General features: G+C 38.1%; 1 protein-coding gene across 3 annotated transcripts in view; it reads left to right on the forward strand.

Moving 5' to 3' along the window:
• prkn (parkin RBR E3 ubiquitin protein ligase) overlaps positions 1–25,672 on the forward strand; it is a 137,076-nt gene that overhangs the window by 40,621 nt on the left and 70,783 nt on the right. For 2 of the 3 annotated variants that reach the window (XM_073872986.1, XM_073872983.1), the window contains exons 3-5: positions 4,881–5,100; positions 16,941–17,059; positions 23,529–23,612. In XM_073872986.1, the coding sequence (XP_073729087.1) occupies positions 4,881–5,100; positions 16,941–17,059; positions 23,529–23,612 (423 nt within the window). The remainder of the gene's footprint in view (positions 1–4,880; positions 5,101–16,940; positions 17,060–23,528; positions 23,613–25,672) is intronic. The other variant, XM_073872985.1, reaches the window with a different exon arrangement.

Here is a 25,672-nt window from a genome sequence, read left to right on the forward strand (position 1 = left end):
GAAAATTGATTGTCTCCTTTGCTTTCAGAATTGAAATGCAGTCACTGACTGTCTTTAAAGAGTCAGGTCATTGCTAATGCACACTGTCCCTGTCTTTAAATGACTGACTTGTTGATTGGTTCCCTCGAGAGAGTGTCACAACTGAAAAGGTAATGTTTGTAAAATAAATTCACTTTCTGCCCATCAGCAAAACAGTGCAGCTCTGTCCCCAAAGCTGCCAGATTTCAAAAATAAGATACATCAATAAAAGGTTAGCACCAACTTGGGATTTGTAAAACTACTGCTGCATCCCAATTTGTGAACTATTCATCATAAATTGTATTCAGAGAATAAGAATTATTGTGTTGCAGATTGTGGTGTTGAAATAAGTATCCTTAAAGGGGACATTTCACAAGACTTTTTTTAAAATGTAAAATAAACCTTTGGTGTCCCCAGAGTACATATGTGAAGTTCTAGCAAAAATGTTTTTGTGTGTGTCCTTTTAAATGCAAATGAGCTGATCTCTAAATGGCAGTCCCGTGGTTGGATAGTGCAGATTGAGGGCGGTATTATCCCTTTCTGACATCACAAGGGGAGGAAAATTTCAAAGACCTATTATTACACTTGCTTTTTTTAATCCTGGTGGGGAAAGAGTTAAAATAAGGAAGTATTAAAATTGTAGTAATTATAATAATGTAATTTAAGCTGGATGTTTTTAAAGGTATAGTTTACCCAATTATACCCAAAATCCCGCACATGCTTTTTTAAAAATGTTATTTGAAACACAAAATGAGGATGTACGAATATTCTGTACAATATTTTTTAAAATAACAACGTATCTTTTTGTAACCTAGTTGAGTACAGCATATTTCTCATATTTGTGCAAACTGTTCCTTAAAATGCCCACTAAAGGACTTGTAATGATGAATAGAGAATTATCAGGCTTTGAACATGCTTGCAATGCTTATCTTTAAGCAAATATGTTTTCGCCACATCCAGATAAGGAATTTAAGAACCGTGTTTCTTAAATCAAATGAATCCTTCAGGGAGTTGTTCAGTATTAAAGTGCTAATAATTGATATCTTTGTCATTTTACTGCCTCATGCTTTTACCTTTATCTTATGGCTTTCACCGTGAGATACACGCTCTTTGTCAGCGCTGTGCTGTGATTGGCATGTTTATACTTTTACCTGCTTTTTCCTGCCAGTTTGAGGTGTGCACGCCCGTGTGATGAGTTGAATTTGTGAGAGTACTTAAGACTGCAAAGTTTGAGCTTTTCTGTTATCAGGCTTGAGTCAGAAATAAAACACAACAGGATGAAAGATCCTCTCATAATGGGCTTTTGAGACCCCATCACCAAAGAATTACAATTCATATCACCTGAACACGGTGATTCACACAAAAAATTTTATGTTAGCAATTCTTACTTTGACGTGAAGTATTGTGATATAAGAAGGGTGTTGCCAAGTGTGTGAGAGACCTAGACTGTAAAATAAATTCTTTTCAGTTTAGTGTGAAATACTGGCAGCTGTCAGTGCCAGACATTCACTGGTAAAGAGTTGAACTTTGATGAGTGTACTATATATTGTATAGGTCATAAGTTTGTATATAAACAAAATAAATAAATAAAACAATAAATGTGTATATACGTATACACACTCACCTAAAGGATTATTAGGAACACCATGCTAATACTGTTTTTGACCAACAAGGTGCTGAAAGCATTCTTTAGAAATGTTGGCCCATATTGATAGGTTATCATCTTGCAGTTGATGGAGATTTGTGGGATGCACATCCAGGGCACGAAGCTCCCGTTCCACCACATCCCAAAGATGCTCTATTGGGTTGAGATCTGGTGACTGTGGGGGCCATTTTAGTACAGTGAACCAGAAACCAGTTTTAAATGATTCGAGCTTTGTGACATGCTGCATTATCCTGCTGGAAGTAGCCATCAGAGGATGGGTACATGGTGGTCATAAAGGGATGGACATGGTCAGAAACAATGCGCAGGTAGGCCGTGGCATTTAAACGATGCCCAATTGGCCCTAAGGGGCCTAAAGTGTGCCAAGAAAACATCCCCCACACCATTACACCACCACCAGCCTGCACAGTGGGAACAAGGCATGATTGATCCATGTTCTCATTCTGTTTACGCCAAATTCTGACTCTACCATCTGAATGTCTCAACAGAAATCGAGACTCATCAGACCAGGCAACATTTTTCCAGTCTTCAACTGTCCAATTTTGGTGAGCTTGTGCAAATTGTAGCCTCTTTTTCATATTTGTAGTGCACTGAAAAAAATGATTTTGTGCCTTAGTAAATTTAACTTAAAATAAATTATTAAATTCTATTAAAAAAATGTAAAAAGCAAAAATAACACAAAAAATTTAAGTTAATTCTAAATTAACAAATTATTGAGTAAATTTCACTTAATTTTATTATGTAAAATCCACCCAAATTTGTAAGAAGGAAATTTTGTGTTGAAACTACCTGAATTATTTAAGTAAATATAACTAACTAGGCAGTGGGCTTGTACTTCCCAGCATGCTTTGCATGGGACTGCATTTGGAGAGTAAAACTTGAAATTAAACGCTATTTTTTGTGTTTTTAACAAAAAAGAAAGACTTGTTAGTGTTTCAGGTTAAATTATCTTTGAGATTTAGAAGAGTTTTTGTTTCTGTTTTAAGTTTTGTGGTTACCATCATTCAGAAGAGTGGTGCTTGTGTATAGACAATAGGCGACACGATGAAAATCATGATGTAAGCAATAACTGTGCTTATGCCAGTAATGAGATCTATTGAGTCTCTTCTTACTTGCTCAACATAATGTGGCAGTTAAATGTGAAAAGTTAAATAGAATAAGAGATTAAAAAATGATTGGATTATCTTAATTTTAGTATGTAGAAATTAAACCATTAAATTGATTTGTTTGCACATAATTAATTTTAGTGTACTGAACATAAAAAAATTGAGCAAATTCTACTCAAAATAATTATGAATATAATTAATCTGAAATTACATATAAAATATAAGTACACTCAATTGATAAATTATAAGTACACTCAACTTAAAAAATATATCTGGAGTTAGATAAATTAATTGTGTGCATCTTCTTGTCATAATAAAATTAAGTAAATTCAACATAACATTTTTTTCAGTGTGGAGATGAGTGGTACCCGGTGGGGTCTTCTGCTGTTGTAGCCCATCCGCCTCAAGTAAACCCTAGAAGTGGTTGTGCGTGAAAATCTCAGTAACTGAGCAGATTATGAAATACTCAGACCGGCTCGTCTGGCACCAACAACCATGCCACGCTCAAAATTGCTTAAATCGCCTTTTCTTCCCCATTCTGACATTCAGTTTGGAGTTCAGGAGATTGTCTTGACCAGGACCACACCCCTAAATGCATTGAAGCAACTGTCATGTGATTGAGAAAGTGAACAGGTGTTCCTAGTAATCCTTTAGGTGAGTGTATAATATATATATATATATATATATATATATATATATATATATATATATATATATATATATATATATATATATATATATATACGTATATATATATGGATTTTAGCATCATTTAAACAGTGAAACTATTATGAAGCACAAAACAAATCCTGAAGCAGTAAAAACAACCTTTGCATGTCTTGTTTAAAGTCCCCCTGTGGGCAAAACAGTTTTTTGTTTTTGTTTATATGTCTATGTGGTGTTTTTAATATGCTTTAAGACAAGCCATGTGCAAATTCATCATTCAACACAATTCCTAAGTATTTTCTCCATAGAATTGGAGTCTTTTTCCCGCAGTTTAAAATCGCATTGGTTCCAACAACACAAACATGTAACCAATCATATCAACACAGTTGAATGCGTGGATCTGTAGTTCAAGTTATAGATATTATGTATGGATGCTGCATAGTCTCGGCGCTGAAATGAAGCGCTTAAAAATTAGTGCCACAAATGCTTAGTTAACGCATGCATTGTGTGAAACTGAACTTTGCATTTATGTGTCTGAAACTGACGAATGTAGCATCTATTAACATATACATCTATGGTTCAAGGTGGTGCGAAAGAATGGAGGCAGGGATTAATTCACATATTCATATCAATGGTTCGTGCTGTGCGATTGAGTAGAGACGGGGACTAATTTGCATATTCATACATCCACGTATAATAAATGAGGCAAGGGTGTACAGTTACATTTAAGCTGTTTTAAAGCATGAAGTGACAGGTAAAACATATATATACTGTATGCTATTATACAACAGTTCTTTCTGGTTCTCGGATCTGATTGGCTAAGAGCCCTTTCAATCCGTGCAATATTCTACTAATAACATAACAGTAACCACTTCACCATTTGTATCACCATTTGTATCATTCCGCCTCCCAATCAGAAGTGATATCCCTATGCCATAATTCATTCAAAGATCAGAGCTCTTGGATGTAAACTTTTGTGGGAGTAGTGCAATAATGTCACATCGTGTGTCACATCAGTCTGTTGAGTTATTATGAGATTCAAAACAGCCGAAATGTTTACCTGCCATTCTGAAATTTAGATCCGTGGCAGAAAAAAGTAGTTCCCCAACAAAGAGGGTTTTAAAATCACTTTTTTCAAACGTGTGTCATCGAACTGTTGTGATTGTCTCCTCTACTCGACCTGCGGCCTCGTGCTTCTGGCTTAACCACATCTGTGATGATATAGAGCTATATCACACTCCTACTCGAGCGATATTGCTTAATTATGATGCTCAAAGATGAGTTTAACTGATAAAATGATTGACTACAGGGAGACTTTAACCTAATCAAATTTTTACTTCATACAGAAACGTGACTAATTGATCATGTAACAGGTTATTTGCAGTGGTATGTTTTTCAGTAGTGTTGTTTGTTCTCTTCTGTGACAGGGCTGTGATCTCCCTGAACAAAGCACGGTTCACGTGGTCCTGCCCCCCTCCGGTTCAGCCCAGCGTTCTGAGCTGGTTTTACAGCGTAGACTGGATGATGGGGTGGCTAGCTTGACCAGACTCGACCTCAGTCCCTCTCGTCTGACCACTGCATCTGAAGGTCTGGCTGTCATTCTGGAGACAGATGCCTCCGGTCAAAGAAACCCCTCCAGGCATGCAGGTAACTTGTGTAGGACTGTGTGTGAGCATGTTTTTTTATGTGTGTATGAACCTGTCCAACTATCCGTTTGAACAACCCAGCATTGGGCATTTTAAACCCACCGGTGTGTTCTGACCAATATTTGAGCATTTTCGTAGAGTGAAGATAAACATATTTTGAGGGGTCAATCTTTCTGCATGGATTTCTGTTCCCTGCAAATATTATCACTATGGAGCAAAAGTCCAACCAAAAGTGAGGGGGGCTTACTTAAAAATGACATTACTGACATCATGGGCCCTATCTTGCACCCAGCGCAATTGACTTTGTCGGTGACGCATGTGTCATTCGTGTTTTTCGCCGGCGCACGGCGGGTTTTTCCCTGCACGGACGCGCGTCGGCGGGCTGGGGAGTGGACTTGCGCTCCCTGGGCGGTTCAGCGCAAAAAAGGAGGCGTGTTCCGGCGCAAACCATCCCTGATTCTATTTTGCAGTTTCAAAAAACAATTGCGCCACTGACCAGAAAAAACTAGTCTAAAGTCAGTGGCGCATTGCGCGTTGTTCATTATGCTATTTTAAGGGTGCATGCTTGACCATAATGTATAGCGTGCACAACGCGCACCCACTTTGCTTATCTAAACAGTTATTTTTGCAAATCATAAATTGTTACAATAAAAAATATCAACACATGAAAGATAAGAGAAATCATTGTGGTGAGCATTGTGGTGATAGTTTTTATTTATTTTGTGTGGCAGCGTTAAACAATTATCACGCAAATAACGATTAAAATATTTTCATAAGTTTGTTGTGTGGCTGTATTACGTTTATTTTAAGTAAATAATAATTAAAATGTTTTTATAAGAAACCTTAATGTATGTGAACTTGATTTGTAAGTGTACTTTGGGGTTGGACTGCTTGCGTTTCTTGGCTTTCAGCGGTGAGGGTGGACGCAGCGATGTCCTCTGTTGGCATCAGGTCCTGTGTAGAGGCAGATCCACCTCCCGTTACACGGCGTGCCCGATTTATGCTGGCAAGCTTGGGATTCCACCGTCTCCTGACATCATTGTAGCGCTTGCGGCGCAACGTCCTGGGGATGCCAGCTGATGAGACAACTGTGGCTATTTCCTCTCACGCCTGTTTAACTGATACTGATTTGGGCGGGTTTCTCCTATCCTCATACAAAACAACTTCTCTGTCTTTGACTGCTCTTACAAGAATGTCGGTCTCCCCGGCTGTGAACCGCTCCTGGCGTGCGTCTGGTAAATCCGTCATAATAATAGTAACCCGCCATGGAACTTGCGCACTTGCGTTTAAAGGGAATGTTGGATGATGTTCTGATTTATTTGACGTTACGCCCAAACCACACCTATGAATACTGGACCTACTTCAGACCAACCCCTTATTGATTTGTGCCTCGCGCAAGAGTTATTTCTCCCACCGGGAAAATAGCATCAGCGCCCAAGATCCGCCCACAAAGTCACTTGCGCTTCGACTTGCGTTTCAGATCGTTAAAATAGGGCCCCATATGTTCATACTCATGTTGTTTTAACCCTTTATGACTTAAAACAACCTTTCTAAGTGGAACACAAAAATAAAAGTTTTCCATAAAATAAATTTAGACGGTGAACACAGGCACTGAAACTCCAAAAAGGACAATATATCAAGACCATATACCTGTATGCATTCTTTATGCAAGACTTTCATAACTACATCATGATGGATTTTTGTAAGAAACATACTTTAAGTCATTATTCACTAAAAAGCTTTCCTCAAAGGGTAAAGTCACCATTCACTTTCACTGTAATGGAAACAAGCACCTTGGACATTTTGCAATAAATAGCTTACACTGTGTTTCACAGATGAAATAAAGTCTGATTTCAAAAAAACATGAGGACAAGCAAATGACAAAGTGTGATGGCCAAACATTTCAGTTAAAATTTATGTTTTTTTTACCAATTATGTATAATACCTATATGATACACTGCTCCGCTATATTTAAATAGTACTTTTTTTATTTAAACATAACTGTGGCACGTAATTTCACAACCATATTAACATTGCTTCAAGTTTGTCAAGTAGTTCTTCAATTAAACAGTCTGTTATCATTTAAATTAAAAGCAGTCTCTTTTTTAATCACTTTAACAAATATAATAAACAGAGCATTTCCAAAAGGCCTAATGCACACAAATTACATTTCTTTGTTTACATTTACTTGAAACATTGTTTTACTTGTTTTTACATAAACTATAAAGAATTAGAGAGTTTTGACCAAGAAATGCATTTGACTGTTCAACCTCATTCTAAAAATCACAACATACAGATTCCGAAGCTTAATGGAATATTGTAGTGTTCATTATGGGTGTAGGCAGGGACAGCCCCAGAGAATACAGAACGAGGGGGCTCCTGTTTCACTGGGGGGGCACCTCATTCATCTTATTATTTTATTATTAGTAGTATATTATTATTATTATTACTAGTACATGGCACTGTAAAATGCTTGGTACTGATTGGCCAGTCGCAACATTCAAAGGTATTTTATTCCTTGAACAACTGCCTGAAACACAGCCTTACCCGAGTACTGTAACAAGGACAGTTTAATACCTATGAATTAATACAGAATAAATATGCATAATTAATAACGTATATGAGATTGTATTTTCAATGAATAAACCAAATGTTTGTCTTTTGACTTTTAACTTGTTTTAACGCGTCTGGCTTTCACCCATTAGGAAACGTGTTCCCAGAAGGTTTGTATTTCTTAAAAATAAGCTAAAAAAAAGACATCAAATGAAAATGTCTATATATTTACTCGTATAGCAACTAGCTGTGAAATTAGCAGGATTGTTACAGCCAGCCAAGTTGTTATCATGACGCTAAAGTGCAAGACTGGATAACTCACACAAATCATAAAGACCAGGACATTACCAAATAACAGCAAAAGAAAACAATATCACTGACATATCTAACACCAGAATGAACTATGCTTTTTACCTTCAGAAGAGCTGCAGGCGACGAGAGGACTTTTAAAACTTTTTAAGAAGGTCATTTTATTTGTCGTGAAATTTCTTCGTCTTGCTCAAATACAGGTGTACGTTATTTGGACAAAGAATGAGTTTTCACGCATGGCGATTGAGACCTCAAACGTGACAGTAACGCTGGATTTCCACCAACTGTGGAGCGGCTGGAGATCGGCTTCGCTGCGTTACGGCTCCGCACTCCGCCGTCTGCCAATACCCACCAGTTCCGGATTTGTTGCAGAGTGGCTGCATGCTGAACTGATGACGACCCATGAGTTCTTGCAAATTCACGTGATTATCGTGTGATATCTAGTTCTGTCTCCGCCCATTGTGACATAACATTATGACGTTTTGCTGGACCAGCCCAGATCACAAGATGAGATCTCGCAAATTCAGGTATGATCACGCGATATAGTCATGTCTCTGCCCTGCGGAGCTGTCCGGCATCCGTCAAAAATAGAAGCTCTGCGGAGCTGTGACGGATTCGGAATGCAGCCAGTGGAAATACACACATTGACTTGAATGGAAACCAACTGACTCCGCCGCCGTTCCGCAGCGGATCCGCAGCCGTTCCGAAGTCGGTGGAAATCCAGCATAACTTTCATTGCAGATAAAACACTGGGGATACCTTTAAGAATTTGTGTTGTTCAAATGTAGTGGCCGCGTGTATGTAACTGGCTGACTATGTTAGCTTTGCAGTGTGGGTTTTTTTATTAATTATACTCCTAATTTTAATCAGTATTCATTGTATAACCAAATGTATTTGCAGCATTTTTTTTTTATTATTAAGTTCATTATTATTTTGAGAGGTAATGGGACACAGTGACTCAAGTGGCTGGGCCATGCCCCCTAGGGCCTGCTTGTGGCGCCGACACTGGGTGTAGGTCATAATTTTTTTAATTCATGTTCCCTTATAAACTAAAAATCTGAAAATGTACTTCCATTTTCTTCTGGCAATCATTATAATTTTGACAGCTTGGGCGAATCATCAGTTAACCCTGGGCCCTCGAACTGTGCGTCTGCTGCAAGTTCCATTTCTTCAATGCATTTTTACATCCAATCAATTAACTGTGGATTGCATGAGCCACACCCCCTATTTTCCTGGTATGATGTTCCGTTTCTCTCGGAAATTTGCCACAAAATGGAAGTCGATTGCGACTTCCTATTCATGGGGACTTTAAGACCAACCCTCACATCCATAAATAAAAATATTTAATTTTTCCTCAACTTATTCCTCAAGTCACATGATTAAAAGTTGGTGCAAGCTGTTAGGACAGCCTAATACAACCTCTGTAGCCAATCAAATTGTATTAAAGGGGCCAATGCAATGCTCAATATGGCCGTTGTGGCGACGGATGTCCTGCCTTTTAGTTAAAAGAGCCAATCATAAATTGATAAAGACTGACGGTTCTCTGGGGGTGAATTCTCTTTACCAGGGGTCTCCAACTTTTTTGTGAGTGAGCAAGGGCTACCACAATGAATAAAACGATCTGGATGGGTACTTTTTTTTGATAAATTTTACTCAAAACTTTTTTGTTTTACTTGTTGATTTTTTCATTTTACTTGATAATATGTTTTATCATTGTTGCAAGTGTTAATATACATAAAAGAAGCCAAGCTAATATAAAAATATGTAATAAATAAATATTAAAATTGAGGCTATTTATAGAATGTGCCTTGGCGGGCACCTCACAGACTCCGTGCGGGCAACCTGGTGCACGTGGGCACCATGTTGGAGACCCCTGCTTTATACAGAGTCATGTGAGGCGCTTGCCAACCTATCTGCATGTGCTGTACTTGAAACAACCGTGAAAAAATGTTTTTTAGCGCAATTAAAGCAATTTGAGAAAAAAACTTTACGAGTTATGAGAGTTGATGTCAGGTTTAATTGTTGATCGGAAATACATTGCAATTGTGATTTTAGCACACAAATTTAGAGATATTTGTCTTTCCCCATTTAAATAGACTGGACTTGTCTTGCATGACTGAAATAACTGCTTGTAGGTGGCTTCCCTAAAGGGACTTTGATAGTATCCACCTATTGGGTTTTTAAACCCACCTATTATACCCAATATTTAGATATCACTATTCCCAACAAGCCACAATTCCTTTGTGCATACAGTATATTATCCTTCTCTTTAAGTACGCTGTACTGCCAAAGCCTTTTGTACCCTATTTCCAGCAGTAATATGCAGTTTTCCATAAAAACACTCAAATGTATTTGCAAGCACACAGGTTGGTGGGACGGATGCTGTCGTTTGCCACAATGGCACTGCTTTTACAAGCTGTCCTCTGCCCGCCCTTCCTATTCAACCTGACTCTGGCTGGCGGCCCGTTCGGTTACTTAGTCCAATCACACCGGCTCTTTCATCCAACCCTTCCCCTATAAAAGCATTAGCATAATGGAGGAATGCTGCAGAAATCATAAATAACAGGGTGCCTGTCTTATAAAACCCACTCTGTTCGATTTATTGTCTGCTGTGTCAAGGTACCATGTACCTTTTTGCTGCCCTATGCTTTTAGCTCTAATGAGAATGCAGCTCGCAGGTGTGTGTGTCCATGAGTGATTTAAACCGGAGTGGCACAGACGAATAGGACAAGTCATCTTTAAACTAAATCATAAGCCAAGATGTCTGTATGTTCTTTTGTAACTGATTGGGTACGGAGCTTTTTGTCCTGGGATTGTGGAGGCTTGCTGAAGCATTAATGCTTTTGCTGCTCAATGCTGCGAGCAACCCACTTGTGGTTTCTCAAAACATCGGACAGCTGTACGCTCAGGAGGATGAGAAGTGAGGGATCTAAATCAAAATCAACCAAAAGCTGCATTTATCAGGGCATGATGTTCCTGCCAAAATAGAGTCTAAAAATTGCTTGATTTAGAAATTCGTGATTTCAATCTTAAATATAATCTTACTCAGTATATATTAAAGATATCAAGGTTATATTTTCATAGAATGTTCTTTGCATTTTTTAGGATGATTGTGTGTAGAAAACAGTAAATAAAAAATACTTTAGCTAGATTTTCACAGACCGGGACACAATTGTTTCCAAACTGGTTTCCCAAGAATCGGCAGTACCACTTCTCCTTTTCTTGAAGCAAAGATGAATCACAATACAGTGTTACTGTAGCTCAGTTGGTAGAGCATTGGGTTGGCAACAAAGTTCATGGGTTCGATCCCAGGCAACACACATATAGGGTTGGGTACCGAAACGCGGTGCCATTATGGCACCGAAGCCTATATGGGCGGTACCTACCGGACCGAACCAGAACACAGATTTCGGTGCCTCATTTCGGTGCCTCTTAAATGCATGAACAGTTGACTGAAGTATTTTGCGCTCTGTAACGCAAAAAGCATAATCACACAAGCACAGCACAATCGCTAGTTAAATTATACTACACTCATATGGTGTTAATAATTTCCTGACTTACAAAATTCACATGAATGTGAAAGTCGGAAAGCTTTGATAATACATAGGATTCAAGTTTGATTTCTTCGCTTAACTTACGTGAGTTTGTTCATATTTTACATTATTGTAGTTTTATATTGATAAAAAAACGTAAACTAATCATGTGTTTTGAAAAATGGACCTTTAGATTTATGTTATAGGGCGGGTAAAATGTTTTCCGTCTATTCGTTTTTGTTAAATGTTTTGTTTAATATAAGCGAGTCATTTTACTCATTTATTGTTGTTCTGTTTTAATAAAAAATATTTAATAAAATAATAATGAAAAAATAAGCATTTGTAGTAATGAAAAATTATGAGAGAAGAATTTTCATTGTGTTTTATGCTGTACTTTCATCTACCATCTTTTTGTGACTCTTTTTTCAAAGTATCGCTTTAGGCACCGGAACCGTTTTAAAAGTATCGATTTGGCACCGGTATCGGAAAAAACCCAAACAATACCCATCCCTACACACATACTGATAAAATGTACAGCCTGAATGCACTGGATACAAGTGCCTGCCAAATGCATAAATGTCTAAACATTACAACCTTTGTTTTACTAAAAATCATTTGATCATCATCATCAAATATAAAGGGAGTTGTTTTTCTGAACCCGACTCTTGTGCTTTGTTGCTCACATAACAAATATTTCCACCAAACTCTCATCATTGGTTGCAAGAAATGCTGATGTTGTATCATTTAAACATAGCAGTGATTTAAAGCATTGCTTTAATCCTTTGAAACGTGAAGTGAATCTTTTCAAATTCACAAAAAAAGAAAACAAATGCAAATTGTCCATTAAGTTGTTTGAGTAAATGACGGTGGTTTTGTTAACTTAATAACCAACAGTAAATAAAACAAGGTACGTTTAGAAAATGGAGACAGGACTGCATTTAGTTGCGATTTGGCAATTTATCAATTTACTAGCAGTGCAGCTTGTAATCGCCAAAATGAATGCTGTGCACAGAAAAATAAATGTTTGATACAGGCACTAGCAGCAAAAGCATTGCGACGACATCAAGCCTCATATGGAAAAGACAAAAGCTGCTGGTTTGAAGCAGTGCATGGCGGTTAGAAATTTTGTCCGACTTGAGCTGGCACTGAAAGTACTGCTAGAGCGCACAGCTCTATGTGATTGGGCGCCTCACTGATGACAACGATCACCAGGGTTCCCGCGGGGTCTTAAAAAGTCTAAAATTCAGAAAGTTAAATGTAAGGCCTTAAAAAGTCTTAAAAACGGCCATATTTTTATCCTAGGTCTTACATTTAATTTACCCAAGTCTTAAATTTCTTACCTCTGTTCATTCCTAAAAAGGGTTGTCCGTAGAAAATTAAAGGAACAGTATGTAAGAAATGTATATCAATTAATCATAAAATGGCCCTGATATGTCACTAGACATTAAGAAATCATTTTCATTTCAAATACTGACAACAGTGGTCCGGCCAGGATATTGTCATTTAAAAAGTGGAGTTGCAGCCCTCAACTGATGTTTATGTTGTCATGTTGTGTATTGGCCACCAGTTGTGTGACTGCAGTACCAGTTTTAGCCACAAGTTTTGTGATTGCAATACCAGTTTTAACCACAATCCTACATACTGTTCCTTTAAAGGGTAATTTAAATTGCTGGAGAACTAATCGGTGGCGGAGGCAGAACGTGTTTGGTGTTCGGGTCTCTAAAAAGAAAAGTTTTGCACTTTGCACATCACTGGATCATCATCGCACTTCAATCCAGTTTTTAATAATTTTTTTTCAAAGAGGATACACATGTAGGCTATCATAATCCACGCAAATCGTGCCATAAACTATATTTCAGGTGTTGTGATCTGCCTGTATAATACTATAGGTTTGGTAAGAAACAAACCTTAAATTTAGTTTTGTATAAGCAAAAATATTTTCTGGGTTAATTTAATCAACTAACTAGCCCGAGCATTTGCCAGGTTCTAAACATAGAGGACCCAGAATTGAAAAAATCAACACTGCTTTATTGAAAATCAACTTAAACAGTCGGGCCGTCGAGTCACGTGCCACAAAACGCGAGTCAACTTTAGTGTTACACTGGATTCACTTAGGAGGCTTTTGGTTACCTCACTGCTGTTTACCGTGTTTACTCCCCTGACTTCAATCTGCTCTCTGCTGTAAAGCACTCGAACCTAACGCGCTCCCCCTTATAGCTCTCCACAAAACAGCAGCAATTGGTGGACGGAAAGCAAAAGATACCTTAATAAACTATATATAGTCAAAAGGCGCAATTGTCTTCTTTTAGGGACAATTGAAACTTTTTTGATAGCGCAAATGGTTGAGGAGTTACGGTTAAATCATAAGCGGTAGAATCAGAGTAGCCTCCGGAGGTCACATATGCAGGCTGCAAACTTCATCAAGCCTGGTTTATTTAAGTTAACTGAGCATTCGCAAGTCATAAGCATTTTAAAACAATTTACGATTAACTAAGAATAATAATCAACTTTTTAATTGTTAATATTCTGAAACGTCTTTATGACGTATGCAGCCTAGAAATGCGACCTCCGAAAGCTACAGTCTTCGGATTGAGAAAGGGCTTTGACAACACTTGATATGGCTAGGAACTATACTCTCATTCTGGTGTAATAATCAAGGACTTTGCTGTCGTAACATGACTGCAGCAGGCACCATAATATTACGCACTGCCTGAAAATAGGCCCTTGCCATTGAAAGTAAAAGGGGCCTATTTTCGGGCACTGTGTAATATCATTGCACCTGCTGCAGCCATGGTACGGTAGTAAAGTCCTTGATTATTATGCCAGTTTGAGAGTATAGTTCCTAACCATATCTGCCTAGAAAATCACAACTTTTAATTTCCCGTTGGTCTTAGTACACAATGTAATTACAGAAGAGTCAAGATTTAAATAGGAAAAATATCGAAACTCTTTGGTTATTTTAGAGTTCGATGCTAATGGACAGCTAATCAGATTTTATGGATTGTGCTAAGCTATGCTAAAAGTGCTAGCACCAGAACCGGAGATCTGCTGAATGGATTCCAAATCGGTAAAAATCAAATGTTTAACTCTAGGGAACTAAAAAATTAGCATATTTTCAAAAAAGTGGAGTGTCCCTTTAACATGTTATAATAAATTATCTATATGGTATTTTGAGCTAAAAGTTCGCATACCTACTCTGGTGACACCAGAGATTTATTTGACATCTTTAAAAAGTCTTGTGAAATGTCCCCTTTAATAAAACCTTTAATATGTTATATTGTGCCATGTCAAAAAATAATGAAAAAGATGAAACTCTATTGGTATTTTAATAATGTAGGCTTATGTTTCCTGCTATTTTTGGGCATACAGCAAAACAACAACTAAAATATTCAAGGGTGTCTGGTTGCAACTTTTATTTTGACAAATTCACCATCTAATTCACTTCATTTCTGAAATAAAAGTGAATGTGTCACTACAGCAGCAGCTGTTCGACTAGGGCTGTGTTCCAGTTTTTTATTGTATGACCTTCCCTCACTAGTCTCGTTCACTCAGATGTACGTCATTGCTTACGTTGTACGAGTGCCCACCACTGGCGGAACACTGGTTCACACCCTTACAGGTGTGAACTTCTTACCCTTCCATCATTTGAACTGTGCAAAATGAGAGCTGCTGAAGTGACGTCACAATCGTGTTGCATTGTGGTATATTGAGCTGCCTGAAGTGTACATATGAAGTAGACTCGCTCCCTCAGTCAAAATCGAGGAAGAGAGGGTCTGTCCATATAAACTTCCCTCGTCCACTTGACGAAGTGAATCGCACTTCAAAATGGCGACAGAAGGGAAGTGTTTAGGGAAGTTCGCAAGTGCGTGTCTACAACTGGAGTGGAATGCAGCCTTGATGGCTCCGTCTTGAACTCCTCCCTTTACTGCAAGCGGCAAACCTCGCTGATAGCTCTGCGCAGTGCCGCATGAACTCAAACACACCTAACGTCAGCTGATACAGCTAGATGGTCAGTCACGTGGGCTTAATGTTCGCTAAGTCGGATTTTATTGAGCTAATGCTTTTCCATCTCCCATTATTTGCATTTACTTTTTTCGCATAGGTCAAAAACAACCTCAAGCGAGCTTTACATTTTTGGGCGAATTAAGGGATTTTTATTCAAAGTTTGACATTTTCATCACTGGTTTTTACACAATACTTTAAAATGCACATAAAATCCGTGTAATGGAAACCCAGCTAATGTTTACCTTTGACGTGTGACGAGATCTCGCGAGATTATGTCACAAGATTTCTCTCAAATAAAAACTGTATCCTTCTGAGGTCGCATTTGCAAACTGCATTTACATCATAAAGACTGTCTTATTAGAGACTATTAACAATTATAAAGTTTACTAATTACTTAGTCAATCGCAAATTGTTGTAATATGCCCATGACTTGCGAATGTAATGCTCAGATAAATAGACTGAAATAAACCTTGATGACGCATGCAGCCTGCATACTGTGTGCGACCTCCGGAGGATGCAGATTTCTGTTTGAACCTTGTACAGTGCATGCATTATATTCTGTCTTTTACTGCGTTTGCTTTTTTGTTTGGGTTTCCAATAATGTTCGTTTGGGAACTCGTATGAAGTCTAAGACGCGTTGTGTTTGTCTGTCGATCAGTGTCAGATGTGAAATCTCAGCAGATTAAACCCTCACTCAGAGTTTACATAATTTAATGTCTTCATGTTCTTGCTCAAAAAAGACAGTGACTGTATCATTTCTATTGTAAAGTAATGGACAAATATTAAATATTCAAATGAATTTAAACATTGTTTGGCTAAAAATAAGCGTTTCTCTCCATCTAAAGTGAAAGTAAAGATAGCATCCGCAAGACGAGTCCACTATCGCCCCCTGCAGGCATTTGTTATTATACATAGATAATGCTTTTTATTTATAGACCACAAATGTAATGTGTTTGTTAATGTAATGTTGTTTAATGTAACTTGGTTTTAATACTTTATTTGAACCAATTATTATTGCATCTTTGTTATTATGTCATTTTAAAGGCTATTGCTCACTTGGGTCTATTTTTTTACCCAAAAATAACAAATTACTTCATTACCAGTTAGCAAAATAATTGTTAGGGACAGTCCTTGATTAGTTAAAACATTAAAAAATAATGTGATTTCAGTTTCTTATTCATTTATTTTATCATTGAGGATTTCTTAAAAAGAGTAAAATTATCGTCTCGTCTCGTTCTCGTGAACCCAATCTCGTGTCTCGTCTCGTGCATTAAGTGTCTCGTCACACTCCTAACTGTACCTACAAATGGCTGATTTTTAAAGGTTTACTCATAATAAACTGCAAGAAAGCATTTTACGATAAAAATTGACTTACTTTAGTATTGACTTCAGCTGTAGTGTTTGCTTTGTTTAATGTTGAGTGTTTTTTTTTTGTTGACAGAATCCAGAGTCCACAGCAGTTTTTATGTATTCTGTAAAACCATCTGCAAATCCATCCAGCCTGGAAAGCTACGAGTTCGCTGCAAAGACTGCAAACAGGGGACCCTCACTCTCAGCAGGGTATGTACACACACACACACACACACACACACACACACACACACACACACACACACACACACACACACACTATACATTCAGTCTAACATGCCTGCATTCATGTATTCACGATGTCTAAACCGGTGAAATGTGCTGTTGTACTATGTTTTGCAATATATAAGTTGCAAGTTTACAAACAACATGTGACAGTAAGTTGGGCCGTCACGTTTAATATGTCTACACTGACAAAATTGCTATACCAGTGTTTGAAACAGAACAGAGAAAATTTAAGAAAAAATAAAGCTGTCGATTGTTACGACTTTACTAAAAATAATACAATTGTGAATGTCTGTAGGGAGAGCGCATGCATGAGTCTGAAAGTGGCTGAGAGTGCATCTGCGGACCCTTTACAATATGTAAATGCTATTCTGTCTCATAATCTAATGATGAAATTTGGAGCCTCAAAGTTTAATTTCAGTAATACATTTTTACATTTATTTCCAACTTTGACATTGCCTTACTTAGTTAATATTAAAGAGCACCTATTATGTCGCATAAAACAATGTTATTTTTAACAACAGCAGTTCCCTCAAGTTTCATAACTAACAGTAGCCTGAAGTTAGAAGAAAAGAACAAAAACATGTCTCAACGCCCCAACACAGGCTGTCATTAGTACCCCCTCCTTTCCGCATCTGGCAAGTTTTATCTTTCCGTTCCGTATGGACTTTCCATCCCATTGTGTGGGCAGCATTCCCACCTCTCTGCTTTCTGTTGCTGTTTGGGAAGACTGACTGACACTTCGCTGAGCCGCACCTGCCTTTTCTTCCCGCTCGCGGTGGTCTTCAGCGCAGAGAAGCTGTTTGTCCACTTTCCCTGAGCCAAGGCCGCCCAATTTCCATGCCAATCATGTGATGCGTCTGGTGTTTAACAGCCCTGGGCCTGGAATGAGTTCCAGTTCGTCTCATCCAAATCTCTACAGAGAACTTTCTCCTTATATGAAGAGAGGCAGACAGCAAATTTTATACATTAGCTTTAAGAGCACTTAATGCGGGCCTTTGGTAATATTAGGCACTTGAAATAGATCCCAGTAAAATACAGTAAAAAACATTTTTCTCTGTTAGGAACTTTAAGCTCATACATTCAAGTTTTTCTATTTATTGTACATGATCGATGCGTTTTAGCAGCAAGATCTTTAAAAGCTTTTGAATAACCCATAAGGGAAAACCTTATCACTGCTAAATATCTCGAAGTGGCCTTAGGCTTTACTAGTATTTTTGTATTATATTATTCAAATGGTAATGACATTCCACTCAAAAGATAAAAAATGTTTCAGACAACATTTCTGATTTTGTGTATTATATACATGTACAATGTTGTCTAGATGGGTATACAAATGATGTGTCGAGGTCAGACGTATGTTATAAATTATCCTCTTTTCACAAATTTAGCCATTTTAAAGGTGCCATAGAATGTTAAACTGTATTTACCTAGGCATAGATGAATAATAAGAGTGCTGTACATGCTAATAACACATCATGAGCCTCAAACACAATTGTTTCCTCCTTCTATGTAAACTTTGTGCAAAAGACTGCTGGAAAACAGACCAATCTCAACATAACACCAACTGTGACCTTACAGTCGAGATGTACGCCCCAACATTAAATTACACATTAAATGAAGTACAATATTGTTACAAAGCTAAAAACAAAGTTGTGACTGTTGAGTTAGCGCTATATGCTAGTTAATGCTATATGCTAGGGTTTAGGCTGAAGTTCTACAATTGATGTTACAGTTACGTTTTACAGGTCCATACTGAAAAAACTAACAAATTTAACACTAAGAAATGTCCATTAACAATCTCTGAATAATTGATTATTCCTCAAATGTTGTATCTTCGTCTGATACAGGCTCAAACATATAAGGCCTGTTTGCACACACACAGGGGCTGTTTACACTTGGTATTAAGATGTGTTTTCATCGATCGGATCACAAGTGGACGAGAGAGACACATTACGTTTAAACACCTGGTATTTAAATCCGTCTCTTCTGTCCACTTTCGACCGCTTCTGTGCTGAATACTATGAGGGGGTGGTCTGTGAGACGGTGGGCGAGTCTCTCTGCTGTCATTCAAACCCGAGCGGGAGTAATTGTGAGTTTATATGGACGCAAACTAATATTATGTCGGAGTGCACTGCTTGTTTAGCAAGTAAACATGCTGCACAGTGTTTTGTACATGAGTATGTAAGAGCTTTCTTTGAATTTTCAGCGCAATTGATGAAATAGGATCGTGCAACTTTCACACGCTTTCAAAACGAAACTACGGAGATCAGCCGCTTAGTTTTATCAATGAAAGGCTAAAAATAGCGCTGTTCACCGAATGTTCACGCCAGAAGTCAAAAAAGACGTAAAACTTGTGTTTAATACCTCAGATTAGATAAATGGGCGGAGGGAAGGCGGTCGCGTGTGGCTGTTCGAACGCATTCAACCACATGTGCGTTCCGCAACTCCAAAGCGATCCGATCGAAAGTGTTTTCGACCACCTCTGGATGTGGTTGAAAGTGGTCGAAAGTGGACGAGCTCAAAACGTTTTGAACACCGTTTACACCTGGCATTAACGTCGTCCACTTGTGATCCGATCGACGAAAACACATGTTAATGCCAAGTGTAAACAGCCTCACAGAGCTACTCAAAAGAGCTGCTCTGAGAAACAGCCAATCAAAGCAGAGCTCAACATTATTATTCAGGACCCATCCAAATAAGGCAATAATAGACCATTTTATTCTAAAGGCAAATTCTAGGGTTGTAAATGAACATGTTAAACCATCTCTGGATAATTTTTGCACTTAATAAAGCCACAAACCTTCTATGTAGATATCAGAGCACAATTTGACATATTATTTTAATGCATTCTTTGGCACCTTTAAATGCCTAGTTGCTATGGATGCAGACATTTGTGATGCTGTTTCAGACCGTTAATACTTTTCACGTCAGCCCCTCAAGCCTTTTGTCACAGTAGTTTAGAAATTAGGACAAAAGCATTGTTTTGACAACTATAAATATAAAAATGCTAATTTTATGACTTTCATGTTTCTCTTTCGTTATGAAGTATCTTTTTTTATGCGCACAGATCATGAATATTAATTAGGCCGTGTGACGTTTGCCAGCCAGCACTGATTTGCTGATGGCAGGAGTTTGCAGATGAGCTCTGTCCATTGTGAGATTACTGTTAACCGGCGGCACATTGTACTACCGAAAAATACACTGGCAGAGGCTTCTGGTTGCCACTGAAAGCCGCTGTTTTATGTGCCAAAGAAAACTAAACCATTTGAAAACATGATTATCCAGCAAAAGGTGATGGAGCATATTTTGTCATTTTTTTAAAGCAGTGAAGGTAAACACTACAAATCCAATTATTACACGCTCTTTCATAGCATCGTTAAGGTGCAATTTTGTTTTTGTATGGCGATCTCTAGTGATCAAAAGTACATATTGTGCCTTTAATGTGTCACATAGAATGCACTAAAGGTATAGTTCACCAAAAATGAAAATCTTGTCATCTTTTTGTCACACTTATGTTGTTACAAACCTTTATAAAAAAAATTGTGATGAACACGAAGGAAGATATTTTTAGGAATGTTTTTAACCAAACCGATCATGAGCCCCATTCACTTCCATAGTAGGAAAATAAAGCGAGTGAATGGGGCTCATGACTGGTTTGTTTACAAACATTCCTTAAAATATCTTCCTCCGTGTTCATCAAAACAAAGACATTTATACAGGTTTGAGTGTGTGTAAATGATGACAGCATTTTCATTTTTGGGTGAACTATCCCTTTAACCTTTCACATTAGTCAAAATAGGGGCACATGTTATCTCTTTTAAATGTTAATAGTTGATGCAAATGCAAAAAAGCAGCAAAATACACTCACCTAAAAGATTATTAGGAACACCTGTTCAATTTCTCATTAATGCAATTATCTAATCAACCAATCACATGGCAGTTGCTTCAATGCATTTAGGGGTGTGGTTCTGGTCAAGACAATCTTCTGAACTACAAACTGAATGTCAGAATGGGAAAGAAAGGTGATTTAAGCAGTTTTGAGCGTGGCATGGTTGTTGGTGCCAGACGGGCTGGTCTGAGTATTTCACAATCTGCTCAGTTACTGGGATTTTCACGCACAACCACTTCTAGGGTTTACAAAGAATGGTGTGAAAAGGGAAAAACATCCAGTATGCTACAGTCGTGTGGGCGAAAATGCCTTGTTGATGCTAGATGTCAGAGGAGAACGGGCTGACTGATTCAAGCTGATAGAAGAGCAACTTTGACTGAAATAACCACTTGTTACAACTGAGGTATGCAGCAAAGCATTTGTGAAGCCACAACACGTACAACCTTGAGGCGGATGGGCTACAACAGCAGACCACTCACCTCCACTACAAATAGGAAAAAGAGGCTACAATTGGCACGAGCTAACCAAAATTGGAAAGTTGAAGACTGGAAAAATGTTGCCTGGTCTGATGAGTCTCGATTTCTGTTGAGACATTCAGATGGTAGAGTCAGAATTTGGCTTAAACAGAATGAGAACATTGATCCATCATGCCTTGTTAGCACTGTGCAGGCTGGTTGTGGTGGTGTAATGGTGGGGGGGGGGTGTTTTCTTGGCACACTTTAGGCCCCTTAGTGCCAATTGGGCATCGTTTAAATGCCACGGCCTACCTGAGCATTGTTTCTGACCATGTCCATCTCTCTATGACCACCATGTACCCATCCTCTGATGGCTATTCCAGCAGGATAATGCAAAATGTCACAAAGCTCGAATCATTTCAAATTGGTTTCTTGAACATGACAATGAGTTCACAATATTTGACCCAACCATAGGTTGGAAAAAACTGTATTTTGAGTTTAAACAACATGAACTTTGTGTTGAAATTAACCTATGATGGGTTTCTCCATGTTTACCCAATCATGCTTTGCAACAACCCAGCATTTTTTAAATAAGTATGCTAAGTGCACATACTGTAAAATGAGTTACAACCATTTCTCAACCAAATAAAAACATTTTAAACCACAAAGACGTGATGTTGCTGTTTACCACCAAACTCCATCCAAACACGTGAAATATTTGCTGTGTGTGCTTCGATCCTGTTTTCTCTGGATGCGTGCAGTGTTTGCTGTGCTTTTCTGGCTGTGTTTTCATTAACTTTAAATGCCTTTAATGAGCTGGGGGAGCGCAAGCAAAGTCGACCAACCATATGTTCGAATCAGTTGTGTATGTATCAGATAGGTACAAGAAAGTAGAATCCTCAAAGCTGGCTTGGAGACACAGCCCTGTTTGTTAAACAATAATGTAATTAAGGCTTTGTGAGAGCGCGATGTTCATTTTCCTCCATCGGAAAAAAAAAACATCCAGAGAGGGTGGCGAGGTATGACTGATGCGAACAATGCGGGAGGTGTGTTTGTGAATAATTCATAGGCGTTTTTCTCATTAATCATTTACGTTTGTGGCGCGCGCGTGCGTGCGTTTGTTTTGAGCCAGCGTGCCAGGGGTCTGTGTGACCTTTTCTTGCTGTCTCTAAGCAGGTGTCTTTGTGTAATCTCCGGGCTCCTCCACCACGGCACGACGGTCTCATCCCTACGCCCTCCCTTTCTCTCGCCCCCTCCTGCTCCCCCTGTGGGCGAGTAATGATTTTCTTAACCTTTTCTCTTGCTTATTAAGGGTCCTGTCAGAATGTTTAAATGCTTATGCTAATCAGGCACGGTTGGAGTCGGGCGGGGGGCGGACGTTGTCCCAAAACAATTATGGATGGAGAGAGTGTCTTAATCTGGCAGAAGGACAAGAATGTGTGTGCGAAGGAAGGAAAGGCGGCAGGTAGAGAATGAGACTGGCTGTTTTTAAAGCCACATTTATTCAGAATTGAGTCTGACAGTATTTACTCGCAGTAATGTCACTCCAAATATTTTTACAGAAGCACAAAAAGAAGAAATTAAACCTGGAACGTCAAGATTGAATGGAATTTTATTTTCATTTTAATTGAAAGTCATTTCATTTTCAATGAGTTATAATATTAACACAACTGTGATTTATGAGACTTTCACTGAAGTAATGACGACAACAAAATTTTCAACCCACGGGTTATGAGATGACTCTCGCATCACTATTATGGACTACTTAATGGTTCTTTTATTGTGCTTTTCAGAGGCTGAGAGATGTTTTCGATAATACAATTCTAACTTTCTGTAAACTATTCCTAGATTATGAAAGTTTTTTGGGGGTAAACAGAAGCGTGGGAGTTTTTGTAATGTTTAAAGTCTTGTGTCTTTAATATATTTCTCTTTGAGTTGAACAGTTCTTCTCTCTTTGTCCTTTCTCTTTATCTTACTCTGTTCCTCAAGCCTCGCTTGCCCTTTACATGTCTTCCAATTACCATCATTCTCTTCATCTTTTTGTGACTGACGTATGTGTCGTCTCTCTGATGTGTGGTGTCTCCAGGGGCCGTGTTGCTGGGATGATGTGCTTTTCCCTAACAAGATTCATGGAGTTTGTCAGTCACAAGACTGCAATGGCAGAGTGGCGGTGAGATGGCAACTTTTTTATTATATTATATTTCCTATACTTAGCTTCTTACCTGTTGGTCTGTTTTGATGGTTTTAGAGGAGGTTGAGCAGCTGTCATCAGGTCAGTCTGTGAGTTATGTTGAGTCTTATTTCAAAGGCTGCGTTGTAGCATTTGTCGGCCACATTTATCATCGAGGTTGTCTTATTTCAGAAAAGCTTACATTTTAAAGTGGAAAGGACATAACAGTGATTTCACCTCAAATAAATGTAATTTTGAACATTTTTCTCTCAAATAAAACAACATTGATGATGTAAGTAGCCAACAAATGCAACCTCTGGAACACGCAGCCTTCGAAATGAGACCTGGCTGGAAACCAGCAAAACCAGCTTAAAGGACTAGTTCACCACAAAATTACTCTTACCACATATTTTGCTCACCCTCTAGGTTTATAACTTTCTTCTTTTAGTAGGGATATAACAGATCACAGTTGATTTGTATGGATCATGACCCACGGTTCGGCTTGCATGTGATTTTGTGGATTAATACGCAAAATTAAATAGGGAAAGATTTTCAATTGCACGTGTTTCAAAGGCTTAACACTTATTATTATTTTAAACAATTTAACCTCAAAAAGGTGCTAAAGGGATCAGAACTCTTGATGTGTAAACTTTAGAGAGAGTTGCGCTACTGTGTGTCATACGTAGTCCATTAAAATACATTTGGCGAATAGAGTAAAACAACATAATATTCATTTAGATGTGGAGTGTTTATGCGCTGTTTGGAATTTGCCCTTCGTCAGTGTGTGCGCGCATGTTTAAGTGCACTTAAAAGCGCATACATGGAGAGACGCGTTTCAAAAAGCAAGCGTACATAAAAACTTTCTATTCTTGACAGGACACATACAAACAAAATGATCTCGAAATGCAATCTTTATCTAATAAAAACATTTGTTTATGTCTAAAGTGTATGTATAGATAAGAGTCAGAAACCAGTCCTGTGATTATCTTTAAGAGACAGTAACCTCAATTAACCTTCTTAAGTCTGTGTCATTAAAGTTAATTAAACAACCCAAGACAGAGAGAAAATCACTTCTGTAGCTCTAAAAAATAATACTTATATTTAATTTATACAATAAAGACAGTGTTATTATTAATTTAATTCAATTTCTGTACCACATGGCAATTTTAGACCTTACTTAATGTGCAACTTAGTTCTTTTTTATAAATGTTTGCAATTTCTTATTATTAAATTTTTCCTACCCATTTTTTGCTGATCCGAAAAATTATCCAATCCGTGCCTCAAAAAACATAATGTGATCCGAACTGTGAGTTTTGTGATCCGGTACACCCCTATCTTTAAGCCAAACACAGTCAGAGTATAATATGTAAGGAATAATTGACGACGGGCCATTGAATTATAAGAAAATAATGCACACCAAGGTGGTAATGCGGCACAACGCGAAGCGGGTGTGCATTATTTTCAAATAATTCAAAGGACCAATTATTCCGCTTATACCACGGTTACCACAAACATTTCTCTGGTGCCTATTTTTAAGACATTTGAAAAGATAGGTGTGCGGTTTACAGAAAAATAATCAACACCCATAGAACATTTCTCAGCCAATCATAATGCAGCCTTCAACAGACCCGTGGTATAAGTAAGAAATAATTGACGACGGGCCATTGAATTATAAGAAAATAATGCACACCAAGGTGGTAATGCGGCACGACGCGAAACGGATTGCCATTACACCGCGGGTGTGCATTATTTTCAAATAATTCGGGGGACCGGAGTCAATTATTCCGCTTATACCACGGTTACCACAAACATTGCTCTGGTGCCTATTTTTAAGACATTTGAAAAGATAGGTGTGCGGTTTACAGAAAAATAATCAACACCCATAGAACATTTCTCAGACAATCATAATGCAGCCTTCAACAGACCCGTGGTATAAGTAAGAAATAATTGACGACGGGCCATTGAATTATAAGAAAATAATGCACACCCAAGGTGCAATGCGGCACGACGCGAAACGGATTGCCATTACACCGCGGGTGTGCATTATTTTCAAATAATTC

This window comes from Misgurnus anguillicaudatus, chromosome 11 (genome assembly GCF_027580225.2).
Source record: "Misgurnus anguillicaudatus chromosome 11, ASM2758022v2, whole genome shotgun sequence".
Taxonomy (NCBI): domain Eukaryota; kingdom Metazoa; phylum Chordata; class Actinopteri; order Cypriniformes; family Cobitidae; genus Misgurnus; species Misgurnus anguillicaudatus.